Below are 24194 nucleotides of genomic sequence, written 5' to 3'. Positions count from 1 at the left end.
CTCTGCACCTCTCCCCCGCAGCTCATAGGACCGTAAGGGACCTGTAAGATTATCAAGTCCAGTCTACAGCCCGGGGCTGCAAGGGGGCAAGGGCTATTGTAGGCAGTGCTTGTCCATGGGCATTCTTCCACCTTGGCTAAGGTGTTGCCATGGCCTTAGACTGGCGCTTCAGAGGGGCTGTGGTGGAAGTAAGAATTGCCCCTCAAGATGATGCCGCAGCCTCACTGAGCTCAGACATCCTGCAGGATGTAAAATCAGGCTGGGCCTAGACTCTGACTCTCCCTGGCTTTTGTCACACCCCACAACAAAAGGGGATAGTCCCAGGATAGTAAGGCCCTGTGAAGGCTTATCTCCCCCTGTCATGCTCCCCAGATCAGCCATTCTTCCCTCCCCATTACAGGGCAAGCAGGACACTGGGGGGGGGGGGGGGGGGAGACGCGGCGCGTGGCTAGTACAGGACCCCCTCATACACAGCATCACAGGTGGGGAGAGGGTGTGGACACAGGCAGGAAGGGAGGAGGACAGGGGAGTATGTGGTATGCAGCCAGGATCTGTTAGTGAGACAAGGTGGGGTGCTGCTGGCACCCGTTGGCTCATCAGGACCCTGAAGCTCTGTGGGCACCAGGAAGGGCAGGGAATTTCTTGTTGGGGTCCTCAGGCCCTGCCTATAGGGTGGCTAAAACCATTCCACAGCCAGGCAGTATTTTATACCCACTTTATACCAACTGCTTATAGCAGACCTGCTAGGCTAGTAAGCAGCTACACAGGACCTTGGTGAGGTGGGCAGTCAATCTTGGGCTGAGGTTAGCAGGAAAGATGATGAGAATGGCAGAGTCTGCAGGAAACAGCATGCATGCTTATCACAACTGGGGTGACACCTCTATCACTGAGACCTCTGGGGACAGAAAATGGCTTGCCCCCTTTGCCCAATATGAAGGGCAACCCATTTTCTACAGGAGTGTCGAGGTGGTGAGGACGATACCAAACAGCCTTGCAGGAGGCTGGTGCTGTGAGGACTTCAGCCAACCAAGGACCCCTGAATGCAGATTCAGAATGCCCTTGAATGCCAGAGCAAAGGGCTCTGTGTGTATGTGGGAGAATGTGACAACACAGCCAATGTACGTTCAGGCTCCCCAGGTCTCCCCATGACAGGTGAGAATGGGGGCTCTTGCATGTCACTTTCCAACACCTTCTTTGATCTGTGGCAGCTACTTATGTCCCATGGCCACCCTGAGTCAAGGTTATTGGAAGGCAACTGGCCTGGTCCCACTGGAACGCTTGTCTGGATTTCAGGCTGTGTGTGTGTCCCCAGGGTCTCCTAGACTGACCATGGGCCAGCCTTCACAGGAGCCTGCCCCTCTGCTAGAACAGTCATAGATTCATAGAGTCGGAAGGGACCTCAGTGGGCCATCTAGTCCGACCCCCTGCCCCTGCCAGGCAAGAAAAGAGTCACCAACCCTGGGGTCATGTGAACCCAGCCAGGTGCCTGTCCAGTCTCCTCTTGAAGATCCCCAAGGATGGGGTGAGCACCACCTCCCTTGGGAGCCTATTCCAGATTCTGGCAACCCTGACTGTGAAGAACTTTCTCCTAATGTCCAGCCTAAACCTTATCTCTAGGAGCTTATGGACATTGTTGCTTGTCATTCCAGGGGGTGTCCTGGTGAACAGATTGTCGCCTACTTCATATTGCTCTCCCCTTGTGAATTTGTACGCCTCCACAAGGTCCCCTCTCAGCCTTCTCTTGGAGATGCTGAAGAGGTTAAGGTCCCTTAGCCTTTCCTGCAGGCCTCTAATCAGGCAAGTGGCCATTTTTTGGATCCTCTCCAGGTTGTCTGCATCCCGCTTGAACTGCGGCATCCAGAACTGGACACAGTACTCCAGCTGTGGTTTGACCAGTGCCGCATAGAGGGAGAGAATCACTTCCCTGGACCTGTTTATGAAGCACCTATGGATGCACGACAAGGCGCGATTATCCATTCTCTCTGTTCTCCCAGGGTGCCTGTCATGAACTGTCCAGCACCATGAAGCCGAAGTCTGTCAGCTCTACCAGAAAGCTAATGGTCAGGTTGGGATAGGAAGTGCCAGTCTGATTCCCAATCTTGCCAGGGCTGTGTGCATGGAGGGCAAGGTGCATGGAGAGGGGTCATGCCCAGGTTGGGTTAGTAGTGGGGTTACTGCAGACCGCAGGCAGCTGGGCTCCATAGATGAAGACAAATAGGTCAAAACAGGTTCCCACAGCTGTATCAATCACTAACCACCACCAGGATGAGGGGGGATGGATGAATTGGCACCTCCCACTTTTACTGGTCAGTCCAACCATGCTGCATAGCGCTGCATGCCATATAGCCGCTGGGTCCCAAGACTATGGGACACCTGCTGGCAGGGCAACTCCTTGTGGCAACCACTTATAGTGGCCTGGTGGAGTTTCAGGACCTAAGCCATGGCCCCGTTTCCACCTCCACCCCTACCCACATGATTTTTTGTGCCAGAACAGAAGTGAGAGGTGTCAGTGCCTCCAACCAGACACTGCCCCCAAGAGCAGGATGGCTGAGGAGTGGGCCCTGGGGGGAGATGGGTGAAAGACCCCAGGGCAGGGTGACACGATAGGGTGAGGAGGGAATGGAGCGAGAGAGAGACAGAAAGAAAGACAGGTGGGATGGAGGAAGGATGCCTCTGAGTACAGGTCAGGATTCTGGGAGCAAGGGCTGCCACTATGTTTCCCTGTCTGTCCCCGCTACCCCAGGTTGGCATGGGAAGGCCATCACACAAGCCCCCATTTCTGCCCATCACCACGCCCTCACTCAATCCCCTGCCCACCCTCAATCCCCTGCCCACCATAGTGTCATCTTGGTGGCAGCCTGATGGGTCCCAGTAGTCTGTCCCCCTTCAGAGGCACATCCCCATCATCCTCACCATTGGCACCATACCACCAAATGGGTCATCCTGCCCAGTGTTTTATACCCAGATCTTGGCAGCTCATGCCCTAATTGGCTGCTCTGAATGGCAGTCACTGACCTTGTGCCCACTCATGTCTTTGCCTGCAGCATCAGGGAGGATTGTTCAGCTGGCTGCACGATTGTATATCGTGGGTGACAGCTGTCCCACAGGGGTAGGCCAGCTCAGGCAGGAAGCCATGGTCTGAGTGGCCAGCTGGGCCTCCAAAGGGAGGGACAAGGGACAGCCCAGCAGGGACAGGCCATGGGATTCCACTACGAGGAGGTAACAGGTTCTCCCCAGCGTGGCCAAATCAGGAGAGGACTTCATGGGGTGGCAGGAACTGTTCCCTGGACTCCAGGTAGCCTGCTAGGCTGGGAGGGTGTCTGAACACCCTGGTGCTCTGGGGTGAAGAAGTCCAATCACCCTCTGTGATCCATGTCCCTTCCCCAAGCCTGGGGGGAGGAGGAAGTCCTGGATTCCCTTCCCCTCCTGGTATAGGGCACTGGCACCCCATTATAACCGGCTTCATTGGCCTCAAGTGGTGACAGCCACAGGGTCCCAGCACCAGTACTACTTCTGAGACTTTGTGCCCTGCTTCCCAGGGGCTGGGATAGGGAGGTTGGAGAGTGAGGTGGGAGCAGGCAGGAGGCTACAGTGCCAAGCCCTGGGGTCCCTTGGAGAGGTGGTTGCTCAGGGCTGACTGCTGCATGTAGGACAGCCTGAGGTGAGCGAGCAGTCCCTGCTTGGTGCTTACCCAGGTGCCCTTCTCCCCTGGCTCTCCTTTTGGGCCTGGCTCCCCCTGGAACAAAGAAAGGAGAAGGATGGCAGAAAATGATGGGAATGGCCCTGGTGGGTGAGACACAGGGTGCCCAAGAATAAGAATGGTACAGGAATGAGATCCCCAGGGCAGGTCTCTCACCCAGAGCAGGGGACAGGAGGGCAGGGAAGAGGACACGGCAGGACAGGATTCCCCATAGCATGAGGAGGAAGCCAGGCCTCTAGCCCACCATGGCCCATCCCTAGGGCAGGGGAGACCCTAACCAGGCCCCTTCCCGCAGAAATGGGGGCACGAACCCTTGGCTGAGCCAAGGCTCTGGGACAGACCCCTGCAGCCAGTCACAGGTACATATGGGCTCCCTGGGCACAGGCCTTCAATGCCCTTCCCCAGGGTGCAGCTGGTGGGGGGCAGAGGGGATGAGAGGGTCATAGGCCACCCCCTCCAATTGTGGAGTTAAGGGGCAGGGGTGCGGAGAGACCCACCCGGCATAGCGTTGCAGTGTTAAAGAGGAACTACGAAGATAGACCCCTCCTGCCATGGGGCCCAAGGGATGAGGGACATGCGGGGCAGGGGCTATGGGGCTTTGGGGTGAGAGCTTCCCTCCAAATGGAGTCAGTGGAGTTGGAAGGGAGAGCCCCAGGGTATGAGAAGCAAAGCCTACAACTTACTCGCTCTCCATCCAGGCCTCTGCTTCCAGGAAATCCTTGAGGGCCCTGAGCAAGAGAAGAAAGCTAGTCACTGGCTGTGTCCTGGTGTGCTGCCCCCAGGAGCTCTGGCCACACACTCTTCAGTGTCCTGCTGCCTTGTGTGTGGCCAGGCTACTGGCTGGACCCCGGGCACAGAGCAAAAGGCTGCTGATTTGGGCCCCACTCCCTCATGGAGCTGTTTCTTAGGCACTGGGTCCCTCATGAGAGGGTAGCAGCCATTGACCCTATTGTCCCCAGGGGACCACTGCCACTGTTCTCCCTCTTCTGTCCATGAAGTGGTATTGCTGTTGCCCAAACTGCCCAACCAGGGAAGGGAATCACTGAGAAGGGACAGTATCTGTGTTTGATGCTGCTGGGGGATATAGGTGGCACTGACCACCCTAGAGACCCAAGCCACCCACTGATCCCCTGCAGATGTACAGTACTGCCAGCCATGGGGGCAGTATCCCCCAGCACTGTACCCTGCCTCCGTGTCTCCCACTTGTGTGGGAGGACTCCTGTCAGGCTGAGGGAAGCTGTCTCCATGGCCTCTCTGCTGAGGCTGCAGGGGAAAGGGCACCTCTGGGGCAGTGACAGGTTCTGGCCTACATGGGACCAGGCTGAGACCCATCAAAGTAATCTCACACAGATCCCTGGACAGGAGCCCTGGTGTGGGAGTAAGGGACCCTGGACTGTCTCCCTTCAGACAGGCATAAAGCTGGAGAGCCACTCGGGAGTGGGGCATCTCCTCTTCCCACTGGAGCCCTGATCTTAGGCCTCTGGCAATGGCACAGGAAGGAGCTGAGGTGCAGGAAGGTGGCTGGCTTCATTCCCCATCTCTGTTTCCTTCCACTTCCTGGTGCCTGAGGGCTGCTAGGGTCTGTGCATTGAACTGCAAAGCCAGGACACCCCAAACACCCCTCCTCTTAGCCTCATCTGCTGCCGTACATGCACACCACTGGCCAAGAGCCACCAAAGCTGTGAAGGGCCCTGGCAGGCTCTGAGGGTCACTCACTCGGTCTCCTTTTTCCCCTGGAAGGCCAGCAGCTCCATCAGCACCTGGTGCTCCGGGTAACCCCTGCATAGAAACACCACCACAATCAGCACCTCTGGCACTTCCCAGCCTGTGCCATGGCAGCCAAGGCCTGGGGGAAGGGCAGCTGGCTGGCAGAGTCCAGCTCATGCCAAGGGGAAAGGAAAGACTTGGCTGCCTAGAGAAACAGGACAGGTAACCACTCCAGTAAGAGCGGGATGAAAAAGCCCCTCTCCTCCTCCCAGGCCTGTGAGCAGCGCTCTGTGCCCTCCCTTTCCCATGCAGCCCCAGCACTTACATCACGCCCAGCAGGGCCTGGTAATCCAATTGGGCCTGGGGGGCCTGAAAGAACAGAGGACATACATGTTAGCTCTTCTGTGGTGCCTAGTCCTGGAGTGGGGGCAGGACACAGCACAGTGGGGACCAGTCAAGTGAGCCCACTGCAATATGGACTGGGTCCCCACCAACAGCTATTGGTCTGTTCAGTCTGGCACCTCCCTCCCTTGATGCTCAGTATCCCTACCCTCAAGGACGGCAAGTCCCCATGCCCTATGGGCCTGGCTGGGGAGCAGTCCTCATGAAGTCAAGGCAGGGACCTTGCTGTTTGCTGCTAATGACACTGTGGGTGGGTCCCATCCAATGGGCACAGCCACATCCCTGAGCGAGGGCTCGGACAGATTTATTGGACAGATACCTCCTACTCAGGGGAGATGCTATTAATGGTGCTGACACTAAGGGGTAGTTGAAAAACCCACAGCCATTACATGAGGGCGGGGGATGGAGATGGCATTGAGCACGTCTACTCTTCAGCCTGAGACATTCCTGCAAAGATGTGAATCCACCCAGCTTGGCATCCATTGTGCTGAGCTTGCCCTGGGCGATGCCCTTTCCCAACACCCCAGTGGGAATGTGGGTGCCCAGCAGGAGATTTTCCCCAGGGGTGGTCACTTAGCCAACCTGAACCAGGGGTTGCACTGTGGGGACTTACCTATTGGCCCCAAAGGCCCAGGGGGTCCAGCCGGTCCCACAATGCTGATGCTGCCAGCCTCAGTGAAGGTATTTGACAGAAGCGGGTCCCCTGGGAAAGAGGAAGGAGGGATCAGGGAACAGGCCAGCTGCCCAGTGAGGCAACGAGCCCCCATGCCCCAGAGCTCATAGAAAAATAGGCTGAGCATTGGAACCTGCTTTGCTGAATGCAGCCCAGCCATAGATCCAGCTAGGTAGGGTACAGCAGGGACACACTGCCAGTGGCAGAAACATACAGGCACGAGAGGCCACATGTGGTTCATCATACACATGTATGCACAGTCAGACATGTGCCTGGCTGACACATTTTGGCCTTGGGTGTGAGACACCATGCTGAGTGGGTATAACCTCACCTGGTGCCTTCCTCTGACAGACTCTGACCCCCAACAGGGCCAGTCTCTGCAGGAGGAAAAGTTGCCTGCTCTTAGCCAGTGTATCCCATGGACCCTGCCTGCCAGGCCACATGATCACCTGCATGCACTTATTTAAGGAAATATGTGGCCTACTGAGCAGAGCACTGGCTTAGGGCATAGAAAATATTGGTTCTAGTCCTAGCTCTGGCACTGGATTGCTGGGTGACCTCAGGCAAGTCTTTTCCCCTCTCTTGAGTTTCCCCATCTATGAAATGAGAGCAATGATCCCAAGTTCTTTGATTAAAGCATGCTGAGACCTGTGGCAGCCACCTGCTAGCTAAGGGTTGGGTGTTGTTATATGTGAGGGCAATGAGGCTGAGGCACAGGCACAGGCCAGCAGTACCCAGGCCCAGCTCAGCTAGGGATGCCTGCCCCAGAAATGGCTTGGTGGTGTCCACTCCTATATTTTGAGTTAGGGTTAGAAGCACTTGGACATTAGGTGCTGGCAGTGGGAGGAGAGCTGATTGAACCATCTGCCAACAGGGTCCTTGGTACTTTAGTTATTGCAACCCTGGGTTATGCTGTTGCTGGGAAGGTGTCAGACTACCGGCTGAGGGTTTGGGCAGGGGGGGGGATGGAGGGTGGCAGGGGAGCCAGCTCAGACAAAATTGAGAATCTGTGCTCCCAGCAGGAACAGGACAGACTGTATTACTGTCAGTCACATGCAGGCACCCAACTAGAGTTGTCACAAGAGCCTGCTCTGTTCACTGCTTCTACAGCTCTTGTCTCTCTTTCAGCATCCATGGAAGGGCCACCCAAGCAGAAGCCAGAACATCTGTGTGGGTTTGGGGACCCTGAGGTGACCAGGACAGGGCAGAGTGGCTGCTAAGCCCAGCTGCACATCACTGAACTGCTGCATCTGTGGCCCTGTCAGCTTGTCTCCATGGGAAGCAACTTGCCTGAGGCCCTCAGCACCAGGGCTGAGAAGAGAGCCCAGCTCCCCAGCCCCACTGATGTCAGATGGGCCACATCTTGCACTGACAGGGCTGAGAGCACAGTGGCCTCTGGTGCCATGCTGAGGCAGCACTACCCAGTGGGGGGAGCTGGGTCACTCATACCATCTGCTGTACCACAGCACCTCCTGCTGCTGCACCACAGTACTGGGACTGGCACTGGCTCAGAAGGCTGAATGCCCCTACTGAATCCACACCCCACTCCCAGCAGCACAGCACCCCATCACACTGTACTGGGGCCCTGGGGTCAGCTCGGACTAGGAGGAGAAGCTCCCCCTACTGAACCTCTCAGAGCAGCCCCTTACACCTGCTCTGTCATAGGATCATAGGAAAGTAGGGCTGGAAGGGACCACAAGGCTATTTAGTTCAGTCTCCTACTCAAGGCAGGACCATCCCCAATTAAACCATCCCAGCCAAATGTCTGTCCAACCTGCTCTTGAAAATTTCCAAGGATGGAGATTCCACAATTTTTCTAGGCAGCCTGTCTTGATGCTTGACTACCCTTATAGTCAGAAAGTTCCTCCTAATCTCTAATCTCAGTTTCCCCTGTTGAAGTTTGAGGCCATTGCTCCTAGTCCTGTCCCCTACAGTCATGGAGAAAAGCCCATGTCCATCCTCTCTTTCATCACCCTTCAGGTATTTGAAATCTGTTATCCAACCCCTCTCTCAATCTTCAGCCTTTCCTCATAAGTCTTGCATCCCAAGCCCCCAGTCATTTTTGTTACGCCGTGCTAGACTCTTTCCAAACTGTCCACATCCTTGAAGTGGGGAGCCCACTGGCTTCTGGCTGTCTGTTTGTTTGCAACAAATACGTACTGTTGGCTCATATTCATCTTAGAGTCTACTGTAATCCTTGGGTCCTATTTTAATAGATAATTTAATAATTTAATACTTGAATACAGAGGTTTTCAAACTGTGGAAGGCTGCGGTTTTGTGACAGGCCATCAGGGTTTCTCCAAAGTGATTGGGAGTCATGGTAGAGCAAGCTGGCAAGCATGCACTGCCATTGCTAGGCTGGATTGTGTGGCTCCATGGCAGCTCACAAGGCCCACAGAGGATAGGGATAGGGATTCTGCAGCAGAAGCAGTGATATGAAAGGGCTCCATGGCTTTAGGAAGCTTGAAAACTACTGCTTTAATAATAATTCAATAAATATATTTAATGAATTTATGAATTCAAAACTTGAAATTTAAATAAACTCAAATACATTGTAAATAAATTCAAATTTAATAACTTTCTTAGTTAAATCTGATAGCTGTGTTTAATAATCATTTAACAGATACATTCAGTAACTCTTACCCATGTGGTTTGATGCCCCCCTCCCTCTTTGACCAAATCAGGGTCCTGCTATTTGCTACTTACTTGGGTCTGGGATCTGGGGTATAACTGGCCCCACTGGGATTGGGGGGCCTGGAGGACCTGGGAGGCCTGGAAGTCCTGGTAACCCCTTCTCTCCAGGGATGCCCCTCACACCATCCCGTCCTGGTGAGCCTGGGGGACCAGGAGGGCCTGGAACAAAAGAACAAAGTGTTGAGCAAAGGAAAATCTCCCTGCAGCTGCAGGCATCACCTGGGCACAGCTGTCCTGCAGGGGACCCTGTCAGGCATAACCCAGGCACCATGCTGAGGACGCCATATGGACTTGGAGGGCTGGGAGCTACAGACCCTGCCTGCAGGAAAGGCGTTGTGGGTAATTCCTTAGTATAGTCACTGGGGAGGAGCTTGGGGTTGCCAAATGGGCAGCAGGCACCCATGTCATACCCATCTGCCCCATGGGGCACCTTCAGGACACACTGCTTGTGTGCCCATGATGTATGGGGACAGCTGAAGCTGCCTAGGTGGTAGGGGTCCCCCATATGCCTTGGCTCTGGTTGGGGAACTTTGTCTGCCTGTCCCCAGCACACCTGGTGTGGGCATGCTAATGTTCCTACAGGTCACCCTCCCTGAGAGCTCACACAGGGCATGGCAGTAGGGACCACAGACCTTGCAACCAGTCCTTTCTCCAACAGCAGCCTGCATGGATTGCTCCAGGGGATTTCTGCAATGTGTCCCCTTCTGGGACAAAACATACCATTGGGGAAGGTACTGAATGGAAAGGGACAAACTGAACTAGCCCGAACAAAAAAGCCTCCTGATACCACCCAAGGATTGTGTAAAGGTTGTGTCTGGTGAATAGGGGAAGCAGTAACACATGATCATCACCATATTGTCAGGGGGTATCCATCCCAGACAAGGGGGAACCTACTCTGCCCTCATGGGTGCTGCTTCCCACCTCCCCCCTCCCATCCTCCTGTTTCCTCTCTCTTTCAGCCTTTCACCTGATCCTGAGGCCAACCACACTACACAGCACTGGCAAGTCAGGATGAGCCAGCCTTCCCTGCTCTGTCCTGCCTGAGAAGGACCACCAAGGGAGTGGGACCTGACCAGACCAGCCGGGTGATGTCCTCAAGGAAGGAAGGAAGCCAGCGTCCTGGGTCATAGCGGTCATGGCTGGCTTGCCAGCTCAGAGCCTCTGATCATGACTGACTCACTACCTTCAGCAAAACTCCCTATTCCCTCACCTTTATAGCCTCTCCCTTTGCATGCATCTGGTTTGTCAAAGGTAGGGCAAGCAATGACCATTCACCTCTCAGGACCGAGGGGGTCAGCTCCCTTCTCTTGGCCAAGAAAGTCTGCTTCAGAGGGTCAGAGATCTTGACCAGTGCCTGCTTTGAGAAACAGTGTTGGGGGGGAGGGTCGGACTACAGCTGTTCTGCACTGTCTCTTGATTTGATTTCTGAAATCCCCAGTATCTTTGTTCTTATTCTCCCCATCTCATGTATCTTAGGCTGTGGGCATACAGCATACACAGTGAACTGACTTTACTACCTAGCAGAAGTGGAGCAGACTCACGAAGCGTGGTACTATGATATAGTCAATCACTGGAATGAATGGTACATTTACCCCTTAAAATTGTGTAACCTGACTACACGGGGGCATTTCTACCTAGGACACGTGTCCCTGCCCAATTTCATCCTGAGCCAGGGCTTCCCTCAGCTAGTGGCCAGGTGCTGCAAAAGCACCTAGTGTGGTCTCCAGCTTAGGAGGGCTGGTGGCATGCCGTGCCCACTTCTTAGTACAGAGTAAGTTTAGAGTACTCTAGATGCAAGTGTGAGATAAATTCCTCTACAGCAATCATGGGGCGTATCCGCACCTGTAGTTAAGCACATTTCCAGGCTTGGTTACCATGGTAACCAAGCAGGCTGAGGCCTTTGTACTGGTACCCAAAGCTGTATTTAACTGTTGAATGGTAGACAGTGACGGGGATCACATTCGCCAGCAACATTAACACACCAGCCCCACGTGGGCCCGGCTAGCACTGGTGATGCTGCCTCCTGGTCCCCACGGGTGATCAGCCTGCTGTGGAAAACCCTGGCCTGGGCTGCATGGTGGGGCTGGCAGGATCCAAGCCCCTGCTCTGTGGACGGTGCCTTCCTTTCCATGTCACTGCAATGTGCCAGGGAAGATCCTGCCCTCACTTCCTCCTTGCGACTAGCAAGGGCGCTGTACAGCAGGCTCTGGGCCTGCGAGGTGTGTGCTGTCTTGTATTGTGGGTAGGACTTGCAGCCTGGGCTGAGCAGCTTCTTCTCATGTTTAGTAGGGGACTTCCCAGGGGCTCCACTTACTGCCCCCTTGCCAGGAGTCAGCTGGGTCCCACCACCTCATGGAGGGGTGGAGAAAGGGTGAGGGTCATTGCTTCCATGGTCTCAGTGTGTGACCAACTCAACCAGGCTACACCCTCCCCTCACTAGGATGGGGACTCCCAGCAAAGGGACAGAAGAAACCCCTTGCACAACCATGGTGAACTCCTCCTTGCACAACAGTAGAGCAGCCACAGGCTCAGCAGTATCCCCCACAACCCACCCATGCTGCTCTCCCACTCTGCCTTGCCATGCTGAGGGGTATATGGTTTCAGTGCATCACGAGGGAGTTGGTGAGGTTTTATTCACCAAGGAACCCCCAGGGGTCACAAGAAATAATGGCCACAAGCTAGCAGAGAGCAGATGTAGATTAGACATTAAGAAGAATTTCTTCACAGTTAGAGTGGCCAAGGTCTGGAACAGGCTCCCAAGGGAGCTGGTGCTCTCCCCTACCCTGGGGGTTTTCAAGAGGAGGTTGGATATGCATCTAGCTGGGGTCATCTAGACCCAGCACTCTTTCCTGCCTATGCAGGGGGTCAGACTTGATGATCTATTGAGGTCCCTTCAGACCCTAACATCTATGAATCTAAGGGAGCAGTCTCCCCAGTGCCAGGGGCCTTCCAGTACAATCCCTGAAGTGAGCCCCAACTAATGCTGATCACCAGTTGGGATCTAGTCCCCACTTCCCCATAGCCCCAGCACTGAGGGCCTGGCAGCCAGCCCTGGGCCTTGGGTGCATTGCTGCTGAAGACAGGGAGCATCCTGCAAGATGGGGAGGCAGCCAGCCCTTGGCTGGAGCAGGACCCCTGTGGGTGCTGGGAGGTCAAGAACAAAGGCTGGGAGTGTGAGTGAAGCCAAGGCTGGAAGGGAGCAGGGGGCGTGTGCTGCATGGGGAGTGTGCAGAGAGGTATTGGGGCTGGGAGAATTTTGTGGAGATGGCTGTTAACATTTAACTCCAAATGGGCAGAGGCAGCAAAGCACTGGATGCCTTCCAAGCTTAATAAACATTATACAGATCCAATGGGACTTGGGGCTGCACTGCTAAAAGCAACCACAGGCAGGAGGGAGCGGGCCTGGCTGCAGCTTGCTGCTTTAACCCCACCTCCTGCTTGGCCCCATAGGCACAGGGCACTCGCCTCCCCCATACACCATGGCTGGGAAACCCCAGTCCCTGTGGTACCCACCCAGCAGACCCTGGAGCTGGGAAGGCCCCACCCCAAGTTCATCCTCATAGTCACTGCCCTGACCTCTCCCTGGGCTTGGAGGGGATCATGTTGGACAAGCTTTCCCCAAGGCCTAAGTTGGAGGAGGGCCACTCTGCAGATGAAAAGCTTTTACAGAGCCAAGCAGTATTAACCCTGGGGCCAAGCATGGATTTGGGGCTTTTTAATAACCTCCATGAGAGGCTACTAAGGAACCTAAGTGGCCAGTAGAGAAAGATAAAATGACATCAGGGATCAGACAGCATGCAGGAGGCAAAGCAGGAATCAAGGGCCAATTCCCAACCAAAGCTCAACTACTGGCTCCTTGGTTCTGTACTGGGATGGCACTGCCTGATGCCACCCTGCCTGGCTCTTTGTCCACCAGTCTCTGTACAAGGGAGGTCCGTATCATTATCCCAATATTACAGATGGGAGAAACAAAGCACAGAGGGGGAAATGACTTGCCCAAGGTCACTCAACAGTGCAGTGGCAGACCTGGGAAGTGAACTCAGGTATCCAGAGTCCCATTTGAGAATTCCCTCCATTCAGCCATCCTGGTTTAACAACTAACATTCATCAGGGATATCCGAGAAAGAAGTCATGCATTGAGTTGGCAATATCTTGTGGATGACCCAAAATAGATGATGCTAGAGAAAGCTAAGAGGTAATCCAGAGGGACTAAACTCAGGGAATGGGCAGCAAAGCAGGAAATGAAATTCAGAGCCAGTGCAGATTGGCAGGAATCATCTGAACTGTGCACACATCTCACTGTGCTCCACATTTATTGTATTAGCCCAGGACAAAACCCTGGGGACACTACAGACAACTAATAGAGAGCTCAGCTCAATGTTCAGCTGTGGCCCAGAGAAGCAAATGAGTTGTTAAGATGCAAAATTAATAGGCTAGAGGGTCAGAAGGGGAATACTACAATAATAATGGCTTCTATATTAATTGAGAACACAGCTGCAGTATACCTAGGATAGCTCATGGTAAGCTTAAGACACTGTCCAGCACTAGCTACTCCATCTCCAGAAGAGAGCAGGATTCAATAATAAGTGATGAGAGTGGGCAGAAGCCTGGATGAAGAGGTGTGAGCTTGAGCCCTAGTCTGGACTCACATTGAAGGCTATCTCCAGTTGACCCAGCTGTAAAGGAGCAGCTGGTTGTTCCATGTGGGGGATAACAGGCAGAGGGCCATGGCATTGGCCACATCATTGCCCAGGGAACTGTCAGCTATACAAACCACTGTACCATTACAATTCAGACATAGCAGCTTTAACCACAGGGTGACAAAGGCATGCTAACTGTGATGTAGAAGGCAGATCAAACATTCCTAGCCAATTTTTCATACTCCAAGGGCAAGGGGACACGCAAGGGGACCACAGAAACTCCTTCCTATTATAATGCATGATTAGGCCTGTGGAATTCCCTTCCCCCAGATATCACAGGTATGGCAGAGGCTGTGAGTTTAGCAGGATTAAGAAAAGGTTAGGCATTGATGCAAAGGAGAGAAACATTTATTTGACAGGGACACAAACCCTCTTTCTCAAGGCATGAGACAGGGTCAGGTAGAGACTTCCCTCATGAGTAGGTTATTCAATGGTGGGGGTGGAGGGGTGGTTCTCCAGGACAGCTGCACCTGACTATTGGTAGAGAGAATGGCCTTGGTTGGATGGATATCCTTCTCATCCCTACAACCCAACACAAATGCATCACCCAGCTCTCTGTATGGAATGAACACAGCACTTGAAGCCAGCATCATCCTTGGTGCAGGATCCTTTGATGGGCTACTCAAAGGTCAGATCCAAAGCCCATTGACACCAAGGAGACTAGTTCTGTTGGACTTTGTATCAGGCCCAAGGTGTGGGACAGTGGGGTTGAGATCTGCCCCCACACCTACTTTGTTCAGCAACAGTCAGGCTGGTACCTGCCATCAGAGAAACACCGATCTCTGGCACAGAAGCATATGCCTGTGAGAATAAAGAGTTTGCATGTAAATACTACCAATGTCAGGGGCTGAGCTCTGAGAGACAGAGATGGCAGCTCTAAGGCCCTCATGCCTGCTGGGCATCAAGGCCCTGGGAGCCCTGCTGGTCCCCAGCTCCTGGAATCATCACCACTGGACCAGAGGTCACAGCAAGGCCTCATGCTGGGCCTGTTACTTAAGACTTACCTGGTGGTCCAGCAGGACCCCTGACTCCAGGCACCCCAGAAGGCCCCCGGCTCCCAGTGTCTCCCTTGGGACCTGAAGGACCAGGGGGTCCTTGTGACCCTGTTTTCCCTGAAATGGAAACAGCAGAAGAAAATGCCCTGTCAGGTACCACTCTCAGAGCAGCCTTAGCCACACTACCTCAGGGCCAGGGGCAAAGGATGGACTACCCCAGACTTCACAATCTTTATCCAACCCCTCAGAGAGGTCTCCTGAGACACCCCAGACCTTCCCTGTGCACCAGGCAATGGTGATGGAGGTGTCTGAGCCTCAGGGCAGGAGCCAATAGGAAAAGAAATGCTCAGCACCTGGCTTGGATGCTGCTAAAGGGCCTGTTCTTTCACAAAGAAGCTCCAGCCATCTCCACCCTGTCCTGAAGAGACCTCTCTACAGTGTAGTTTCTGTGGCCCATTCAATCAGGCCTCTAGCTGCTGAGATGATTTAGGAGGGCCCAGCCTTTCTTTCAGGGTAACACTGCCCATCTGCTGCACTGGCTGCAGGCTCTGGAGTAATCCTACCCTCAGCCAGCTTCACTCCAGCTTCCACCCGAGGCTTGGCCTCAACTCCTGCAAGTAAAGAAAGGGACTGGACCTTCTTTCAGACCCATCCTTGGGCTGGGAAAGAAAATGCCACTTACTGTCTTGGCTAGGAAGTACTCCTGCCAGCCTCTCTCCTTGCGGGGATCCTGGAAGGAAGAAAAGGACAGAGCATCAAGCATCTGATTTCAGGCCCCAAAGCCATACCCAGCTGGTTGCCACCTCTTTCTCCTGCAGTCCAGAGGGGTTACCAAGAGCTCATGGTTTTTGAACCTGCTTGGTGAAAGGCAACAGCACAGAATCCTACTTCATTAAATCATACAACCATGGAAAATGAGGGTGGGAAGGGACCTCAGGAAGTCATCTAGTCCTACCTTCTGCTCAAAGCAGGACCATCTCCAACTAGATCATTCCAAGTCAGGGTTTTGTTGAGCCAGCCCTTAAAAACTATAAAGGATGGAGACTCCACCACCTCTCTAGGTAACCTGTCCCAGTGCTTCACCACCCTCCCAGTGAGAAAGTTTTTCCTAATATACAACCTAAACCTCCCTTGCTTCTCTCTGACTTTCCAGCACAGTGCTCTAATTATCAGGTCACAGGTTAGGCGTTATACAGGCCCGTCTCCTGCCCTCTTTTTGAAGCTGGACCTCTGTGCAGAAGGAGCAGTCTCAGCTTCAGAGGAGGACTGAATAATGCTTATTCTATGGCACTGTGCTGACTTCCCAGGTGAGATGAGTTCAAACCCTCTCTGGATAAGGAGGATTAGGACCTAGGTTTCCTGCTTGCAGGATGAGTGCCCTAACAACTCTAGTATTAGGAATAAGACATGGGAGGGCCTTACTTCTCCTCCATTCTCCAGCACCCACTAATCAGGGTTTTCTTGCATGGTAGAATTTTGTGACTCCTGCTTGACCAACATGTGTGCACAGACTCACCTACCTGCCCAGCTGGAGGGCAGCCTACTGCACTTGTTCAGTAACCATGTGGACACCAGCACGTCCACAGGGCCAGGGGAGCAGAATCCCATAGTGTGCTGGGGAAGTGCCATTTGGGCCCTGAATTTAATGTGTGGGTCCCAGATCAGCACTGGATGCATTTCCTGTTGCATTTCCGAGAGGAGACAGCACGCTGCCTCCCAGTGTTGTGGGAATGCAGCGACATGCAGCTATGTGTCTCAGCAGAGCTGAGGTCCAGGTAGCTCCTTTATCTGGGAGATGCTTTTCACCAGAATCCCAGCTACACTGTGGGGTGGAGGGGATCAAAAAGGCTCTGTAAGAATCAATCATTTGACCTCTGAGAGGATCTACCAGGAACCAGTAGCCCAATGTGCTGGTTGCCTTGTTCCAAATCGACTTGCCAACTGATCTCAGCAGGATGCATGGGTAATGCTGAGCTGGATTCTGCTGGGCCATTCAGAATCGGTCTAGCCTGGCTGCAGCCTGGGGGGAGGTGGGAGGGCTTCTGCTTCTGCCATTTCACTGCATGCTGGAGCAGGAGGCCCCAGAACCAGCTGGTCTGGCCGGGGAACCTGGAGGCGCCAAGTCCAATCACGCTCGCTCCCTCAGGGCAAGTGGAACTCAGAGCAGTAGAAGCTGGGACACGTCCCCATTAGACCATGGTCATCACAAGCCCTGACCCTCACAAATGCCCCTCTGCAAGGCAGCCCATGCCAGGATGGAGTGGGGCATAGCACAGAAACCTGGAGCACGGGATCATTGCAGAACAGGACATGGGACCATTGCAGCTTCCTCCCAGCTCACGAGGGCCTGTTGCTGAATCCCCATGACACCAATGGGAGCATTTTCATGATCTGCACTGGGAGCCAGGTTGGGCCTATTCACTGCTGTTCCCTTCACACCCCGCTCTGACAGCTGTTCCACTTCTGCCTGCAGCTTATTCTGCTTCAGGGTGCTGTGGCGGGTGTGGGCGGAGAAGGGGGGTCTTGCCACAGAGCTATAAATTTATCGCCACCACCCTGCTGTCACCCTGCCCTCAAACCAGAAACACATGGGCTGTCAGAGCACGGGAAGGCCTGATAAATCTTCCCTGCTGCATACAGCTGAAGCCAAAGCCCTAGCCAGCCCAATCCCCAGCTGCACTCAATTTAACTCCAGTGGCCTGGTGTAGCCCCTGCCAGGTGGGGGCCAGGAAGGGGCACAGGCTGCAGCTGAGATGGAAGAGCAGAGCTTGGGGCTGAGCCCCTTTCCTTGGAGGTGGGGTGGGCAGCCCCTCCACCTGTCCTCTAAAGACCCCCAAAGTCTCTATGGCAGCAGGAGGGGTCTGAGACAGACTGTTGGGACAGTCTCTGTGTGCACTCAAGCAAACAGCATTCTCTCTTTGATTGGATTCTCCCTCGTTCCTGGCACCGGTCTTTCCCCAGGGATCATGTTTGACCCTCTTAATGCTACACATTCCCAAGACTCAGACTCCAAGCACTATGGAGAAAGGACTGGCTTTTATATGCAAACAGCTAACACAACAGGCTCCCAGTCTTTGATGGAGGCTCTTATAGATGTTATTGTAAATCACTCTAACACTACAATAATAGGAATAGTAAGAATTGATTAATGAATTGCTGTGCATTTTCTATTCTTTCACCGTAAAGTGCCTTGTTAATGCAACACCGCTGAACTGCAGCTGACTCTGGGGTAGAACATAGCAGCTGTTTAACAGCCTGCAGCAACCAAAGCCAGGAGGAATGTCACATGTGGCTAGAACAGACTGGAGTGTTTGGGAGGTGGAATGTATCAACCTGAGTTGTGATTTTCTTAGGGGGTCAAAACTAACAGGGAAGGAGCTTGCTCTTGAATGAGCTGAGAGGCTCTAGAAGAAAAAGAAAAGTTAAGCTTAAAAGGCAAGTGGGAGGAGGAGCTGTAGAGCAGTATGCTAGTGGGGAGAAGAGTTTGGGGCTTTAGGGCAATCCAACCCTCTCCTCCCCCACAATCATCCCATTAAAGACAGGACTCTGAGACCCAACCCCCAGAAGCATCAAGGGCCCAATCCTGTTCTTCTTAGTCAGACAAACCTGGGAGCTTCGCTTGGGTACATTTTGTAGGGTCAGGTCTATAACTAATGGGAAAGCCCTGACCTGTTAAACACCTGCAGGGTTCAACCTTGAAAGAAGCTGCAGATCAGCCGTGCAATGTTAACTGAAATGCCTGAGATTAAGGAGTTGTAGAAAAATGCCAGGTGATTCCTTAAAATGATCCCTACCACTCCATTTACACTACCATCTAAATGCCCTGGTCAGAGCATGCAGAGCAATGCCAGGGTCTCCATTCCATTGCAAGGGCAGAGTGCTGCAGGGCCCTGATGGCAGGGGTGCATATCCAGAAACCAGAGAGTGGCTTTCTGTAGGGGCAAAGAGGGGCTTTGCCTAGATAGAAAATGCATGTTCATGCTCTTGGCATGGCTTCCTACCTGTAGTCCTCACCTTGTTGCCTCACACCCCCTCTCCCTCCACAATTGCTTACCTCTCACGCCTTCATCCCCTGGGCTCCCGTGGGTGGCTGGAGACCCCCAGAGCTGGATGGAGTCTGAATGGGCAGGCCCTTTGGTTAAGAGGTGTTTGTTGGGTGCTGGGGAGGTTGCCGGCTCAGCTGCTGACAGCAACGCCATCTGCGAGTGAGAGAGAGTTGCCAGAAGTGCCCCTGACATACCCAATGCTGCTACATGGGTCCCTGACTCCCTGGCCAAGGGGAAACAAGGCAGGGACATTTCCCAGTGACTCAGGGGTAAAGCATTATTAGCTTGTACAAATAGCCAACGGTGCTGTACCCTTGACCCCAAGGACAGACAACACTGAGGGATCCATTTGCTTCCCCTGATCCTAGGCCCTGTGCCGCTCCCCCACCCCGAGGAAGTAGGGGCCAAGTCTGAGAGCTGAGCAAAACCAGGTAGGTGCTGACCTTAGCTTCCAGGGTGTTGAGACGCGCCGTCAGCTCCATCACTTTGCTGCAGTTTAAACACCCTGAGGAATCAAACAAGGGGTCAGAGAGTAAAGGGGGTACACAAACATCTTCAGGTCAAGGTTCAAGGGGTAGGAAGACGGGGCAGGGAGCATATGTGAGGTGTGGAGATGGATCTCAGCAGGCTGAGTCAGGGCTCTGAGGTTACACTTCCCCAGGGAGATGCCAGGCTGCAGAACCCATCGGGAGCCTCAGAGTTCTAGGGAAAGGGGCCTGGGGAAAGGCTCTTTCAGGCCTAAGACAAGTGATTAGAGAGAAGTTATAACTTCCAGCTGATTCAGGATCAGGGATGAGCAGAGGTAGGATCAAAGATAAACTTGAAAGGGGCTTTTATTGAGGATCTAAAGCATCAGGTAATTTCCTGCGCTGAGTCTTTATTTTTCCTTTCCTTCACACCTCTGCATTCTGGGGGCCCAGCATGATTAGAAAGTGCTTGAACGCTGGGCTGCTGGCTCAGTGCTTCCAATCCAGCCAAAGCAAGAGGTACTGGAAACCTGCCAGGTACTGGAATGACAGCGATCTTGCAGAGACATGAGACAGGTATACAAGGCAACTGGCAGATGGACAAACAGATCAACTACCATGCACATTTCTCTCTCTTACCCGAAAGCTCCATTCCACCATATTTCAAATCCAGGAGGGTTTGAAAAGCAGCTGACCTTGCAGATGCTTCACTAAACTAAACCTTTTATCTTTCTTTCTCTGTTGTGAAAGATCAACTGAGATCCAACAAGAACAGTTTCTTCTCCAAAAGGCTTATGCAGCAGAAGAGGTGATGAGAGCAGAGCAAACATTTAAGAAGAGGCCGGACTGGGAGGTTAGTCATGATAGCTATTAATATTCCTGGGTTTCCCCTGCAGAAAAAGCTGGGATCTCCTCCCAAGAAACAGCAGGGTGATGGACCAGAGGTCTGCCTGTTCCTTGCCGTTTGCTAGACATGAGGCTGCAGTATCATCTACCAGTGCACTGTGCGCTCTCAGCTGTGCAACAGCTAATCATCCCTGCTTCTTGTGCAGTTATTGCTCAGTGGTGCTGCCCAGGAGTATCTTTTCCAGGGAGGCAATGTCAAATTTGGGTCTCTCCAAACCCCGCAGCATTTTGCACCCAGCATTGCAATGTTAATGTAGACATCTCAGCCAGATTCTGATTGGGAGATTTATATTCTGCATCTTTAATGCACCATAGACTATTTCATAGAATCCCAAAAGTGTTGGGCCGGAAACGATCTCAGTAGATCATCTAATTCAGCCCCCTGCACCCAGACCATCCCTGACAAATGTTGATCCAGCCTCTTTTTAAACCTCCGGTGAAGGAGATTCCCTCCTCTCCCTAGGCCGCTTGTTCCAAAGTGCTTCACCATCTTAATTCTTCAAAAGGCTTGCCTAATATCAAATTTAAATGGTCTTTGCTGAAAACTAAGCTACTTTCTTCTTGCCCTTCCCCAGTGGCCATGGAGAACAACTGAACTTTGTTCCCTTTAACAGCCTTTTCTGCATTAGAGGACTATTAGCGTGACTTCCCTCAGTCTCTCTTTTTTTTTAGACTAAACAAAACTAGTTCTTTCAACCCTTCCTCACAGGTCATGTTTTCTAAACCTCTTATCCTCCTTGTTCCTCTTCTCTGGACTCCATCCAATTTGTCTACATCTTTGTCAAAGCAGAGTGCTCAAAACCAAACACCACTCCAGATAAGACCCATCAGTGCTGACTAGACCAGAGTATTTGCCTCCCATGTTTTACAAACAACACTCCTGCTAATGTATCCCAGCATAAGATCTGCCTTTTTTTGCAACACCTTCAGATTTTCAACTCCAGCCAGTCTGTGATCTATCCTAACTCCCAGATCCTTTGCTGCAGCGCGGGTGCTTTGCCACATAGTCCCTATTTTATATTTGTGTGTTTTGATTTCTCCTTCTTCAGAGGCAGCACTTTGCACATGTCTCCACTGCATTTCATCCTGCTGATTTTCAGGCCATCAATCCAACTTGTCAAGATCATTTGGAGTCACCCAAGTAATTTTAACCACCCCCCAGCTTGGTGGCAACAGCAAATTTGATCAGAGAAATCGGTCTTATCTGAATCATTAATGAAAAATATTGACTAGCACAGGACCCAGGACAGACACCTACAGAATCTCCTTTGAGGTATCTTTTAAAGGGAACCATGGAGAACTACTTGTGGAGAAAGATGTTTTCAACCTGTTTCAATAGTTTCTTTTAGTTCCTGCAATGAACCATTGTACTGTGTAGCATTGCTGTGCTCCGTTACAACAGATGCTACACTCTACCCCAGAGATGGCTGCAATTCAATGGCAGGATGAAGGGATATTTAATCCAGTCTGCTCTATCAAATCTGTCATGTTCCTGTCAGCTAGATTTGCTTTCAATTAAGTTGCTGTTAGAACAAGATAAAATCAGATGCAGGCTAACTGCCTCAGCAATATGCCCAAGATTGGGCAGGGATGGGTAGGAAAGCAAGGGAAGGAAAAGAGGCTTTCTTGGATGTGGAAGAAATCTCAGCCTTCTACCCCTGAAGAAATACTTGCTTATATTTTTCAGTGTCAAAGACAACCTGGGAGTTTTGCAACTTGCCTAATCCTATTTGGGGACACTCAGCAACAGCTTCTGGGACAGCTACTGAAGGGGAGAAAGAGCCGAGTTACTGTAAGGACAGCATCAGTGACTAAAGGGGCCAGGTGCTTGAGGAGCAGGGAAGGCATGAGACAGAGGAGGCCACCAAGTGAGCATACTGGCACCAGCACTGGGTAGAAGGGACATGGGGTGCTATGCTCTGCTGTCTGCATGTTAGGAAGAGGAGGAGACCACACAGACACAGCTGTGTCCCAGTAGCTGTGTATGTTGTATACAAGGCCTGGCCATATAAACACTGCTGCTGTCAGATACTGGTGGCTTCTGTACAAGGGAAAAAAGCCCTTTTGCTAGCTCCCCCATCTATTTAACAGTATCCTACCCACTTATTATACACTGCAGGAAGCCTCTGGATTGGGATGCAGGACTAGGTGATATTCTCTGGGTGCTCTGATTAAGACCTCCTGTGTGGCCTTGGGTAAACTGCCAAACTACCCTGTGCCTCAGTTTCCCCATCTATAAGACACGGATGAACACAGCTCTACCTCATGAAGCATCAGGCATGTAACACCGACAGATAGCTCTGAGGTTCTGTTCCAGGAAAGGTTGATCCAGGGCAAAAAAGGAGCTTGGCTGGTTCCTGACATGGGGCCTATTCAGCCATCCACTACCCACCCTCCTTCACATATTCACAGGAACTCAAGGTGGGGAAGTTTTTTCCAGCTCCCTCACTGTTTTTTGCTCACTTCCTGAGTATGTGATGGGAGACATCCCCAGACATTGGCTCTAGTTTAAGCTCCCCTATGTCCAAGGATACCAAGACTTTTTTTTTGGAGGGTGGGGGGAGAAGAAGACGACAACTCCAGGTCTGGGCCTGTTTCTTGCAATTATACCAGAAAGTCTGATCTGGCTTTGCCTTTATCAAAACTTCCTGTCACTGCCCTACCAGAGTCAGAGGAGACATGACAGAGCAGAGAACACAGTACCCTGCCTTCACCTGACTCTGGGCACACTTGGTGCTAAGCAAATGTTGTTGGGCTGTAGGGCTGGCCTGGATGGAAGCAGCTGGTGGGCCTTAGGGCCACTTCTAGTGGTCACAAAAAGCCTGTCCTCCCCCATCTGGGCAGGGGGGTGGTGAGGGCTGTGCAGAAAACCAGAGCAGGGTGTCTTGGGAATGGAGGCAGCAAGCTGAGTCCAAGGCTAGGGACAGACATTCAAAAAGCCTGAGCCTGAGTTGATTCAATCTTTGCAGGTTAGTCTAACCAGCATAGGCTAAATCAGTTTTGTAACCAGACAGACATCCCAGAAATGCAGGCACATGCCTGCAGTGGCTCAGGCTAGAAGCTGGGGGGTTCTAGAGCAGCCCTCCTTTTACTTCCACAGGGCTGAGCTGAGGGGGTTCTGGTCAGGCCCTGCTCTGATTATTCCCCCACCTCCTAAACAACCCAGCAGGGAATGTTTATCACCCCTAACTCAATGTTAATCAACCCATTAAGAAAACAAAGCCTCTCTCCATTAACTAATGGAGCTCTTTTTAAACAGCTCTTCCAAGGAAGGACATTAAGCTACCTGTTGATTAGCTCCAAAAAGCCTGTCTGCCTCTGTCCTCTCCCACAGCAGGAACCGTAGCCAGTGTGTGGTCTGCTAGCTAATGCTGAGGTGTCTGTGTAAGACAGAGGGGAGGGGGGAATAAACCCTGTTTAGCAGGGAAAAGCCAGACATTTGCTCTGTGCCTGCAAGTCACTGCAGGAGCTCTGGCTAGGGAGTAGAGGGAGGGGCCAGCTCTGCTGTGGAGCAGAGAGCTCCGCCTGGTTCAGAGAACATGCTGGGATGCTGGGGGTGTCTGGTTTATCTTAAACCAACAAGGGTTCTGGGACAGACATTGCATAAACTGGTTTGATCCAAATCAGTTAGGTCTGATTGACTTTTTTTATTAGTAAATGTTTAGGATTGTGAATCCAAAAAAGATGACAAAGCCGGTAGGGAAATACATATTGCCCGAGTGAGGGCACCAGGTTTATCTCAAACAGGTTTCAGCCATTTTCAGACTGGTTTATGTGCACTGAACATCTGTTCTGTTACAGGTATAAACCAGGTTCTGATCACTTAAACCGGTTTGTGTGTAATGTCTGTCCCTAGCCCAAATGTCCAAGTGGATTCCAATATAGCTATTGTGGAGTCTCAAGG

At 52.4% G+C, this 24194-nt stretch overlaps 1 protein-coding gene across 1 annotated transcript in view; it reads right to left on the bottom strand.

Annotated features, from left to right (window-relative positions):
- Positions 1-24194, bottom strand: part of EMID1 (EMI domain containing 1) — a 54111-nt gene that overhangs the window by 7728 nt on the left and 22189 nt on the right. Inside the window, exons 5-14 of the mRNA XM_006016852.3 lie at positions 19361-19422; positions 18926-19070; positions 15554-15601; positions 14881-14988; positions 9189-9335; positions 6423-6512; positions 5733-5776; positions 5417-5479; positions 4384-4428; positions 3692-3736 (exon numbers count right to left, since the gene is read on the bottom strand). Of these exons, the coding sequence (XP_006016914.1) occupies positions 3692-3736; positions 4384-4428; positions 5417-5479; positions 5733-5776; positions 6423-6512; positions 9189-9335; positions 14881-14988; positions 15554-15601; positions 18926-19070; positions 19361-19422 (797 nt within the window). The remainder of the gene's footprint in view (positions 1-3691; positions 3737-4383; positions 4429-5416; positions 5480-5732; positions 5777-6422; positions 6513-9188; positions 9336-14880; positions 14989-15553; positions 15602-18925; positions 19071-19360; positions 19423-24194) is intronic.

Source organism: Alligator sinensis, unplaced genomic scaffold (assembly GCF_000455745.1).
Source record: "Alligator sinensis unplaced genomic scaffold, ASM45574v1 scaffold216_1, whole genome shotgun sequence".
NCBI classification, from domain to species: Eukaryota; Metazoa; Chordata; order Crocodylia; family Alligatoridae; genus Alligator; species Alligator sinensis.
Note: the sequence above shows the minus strand (reverse complement) of the source record. Positions and strands in the feature narration are given on the sequence as shown.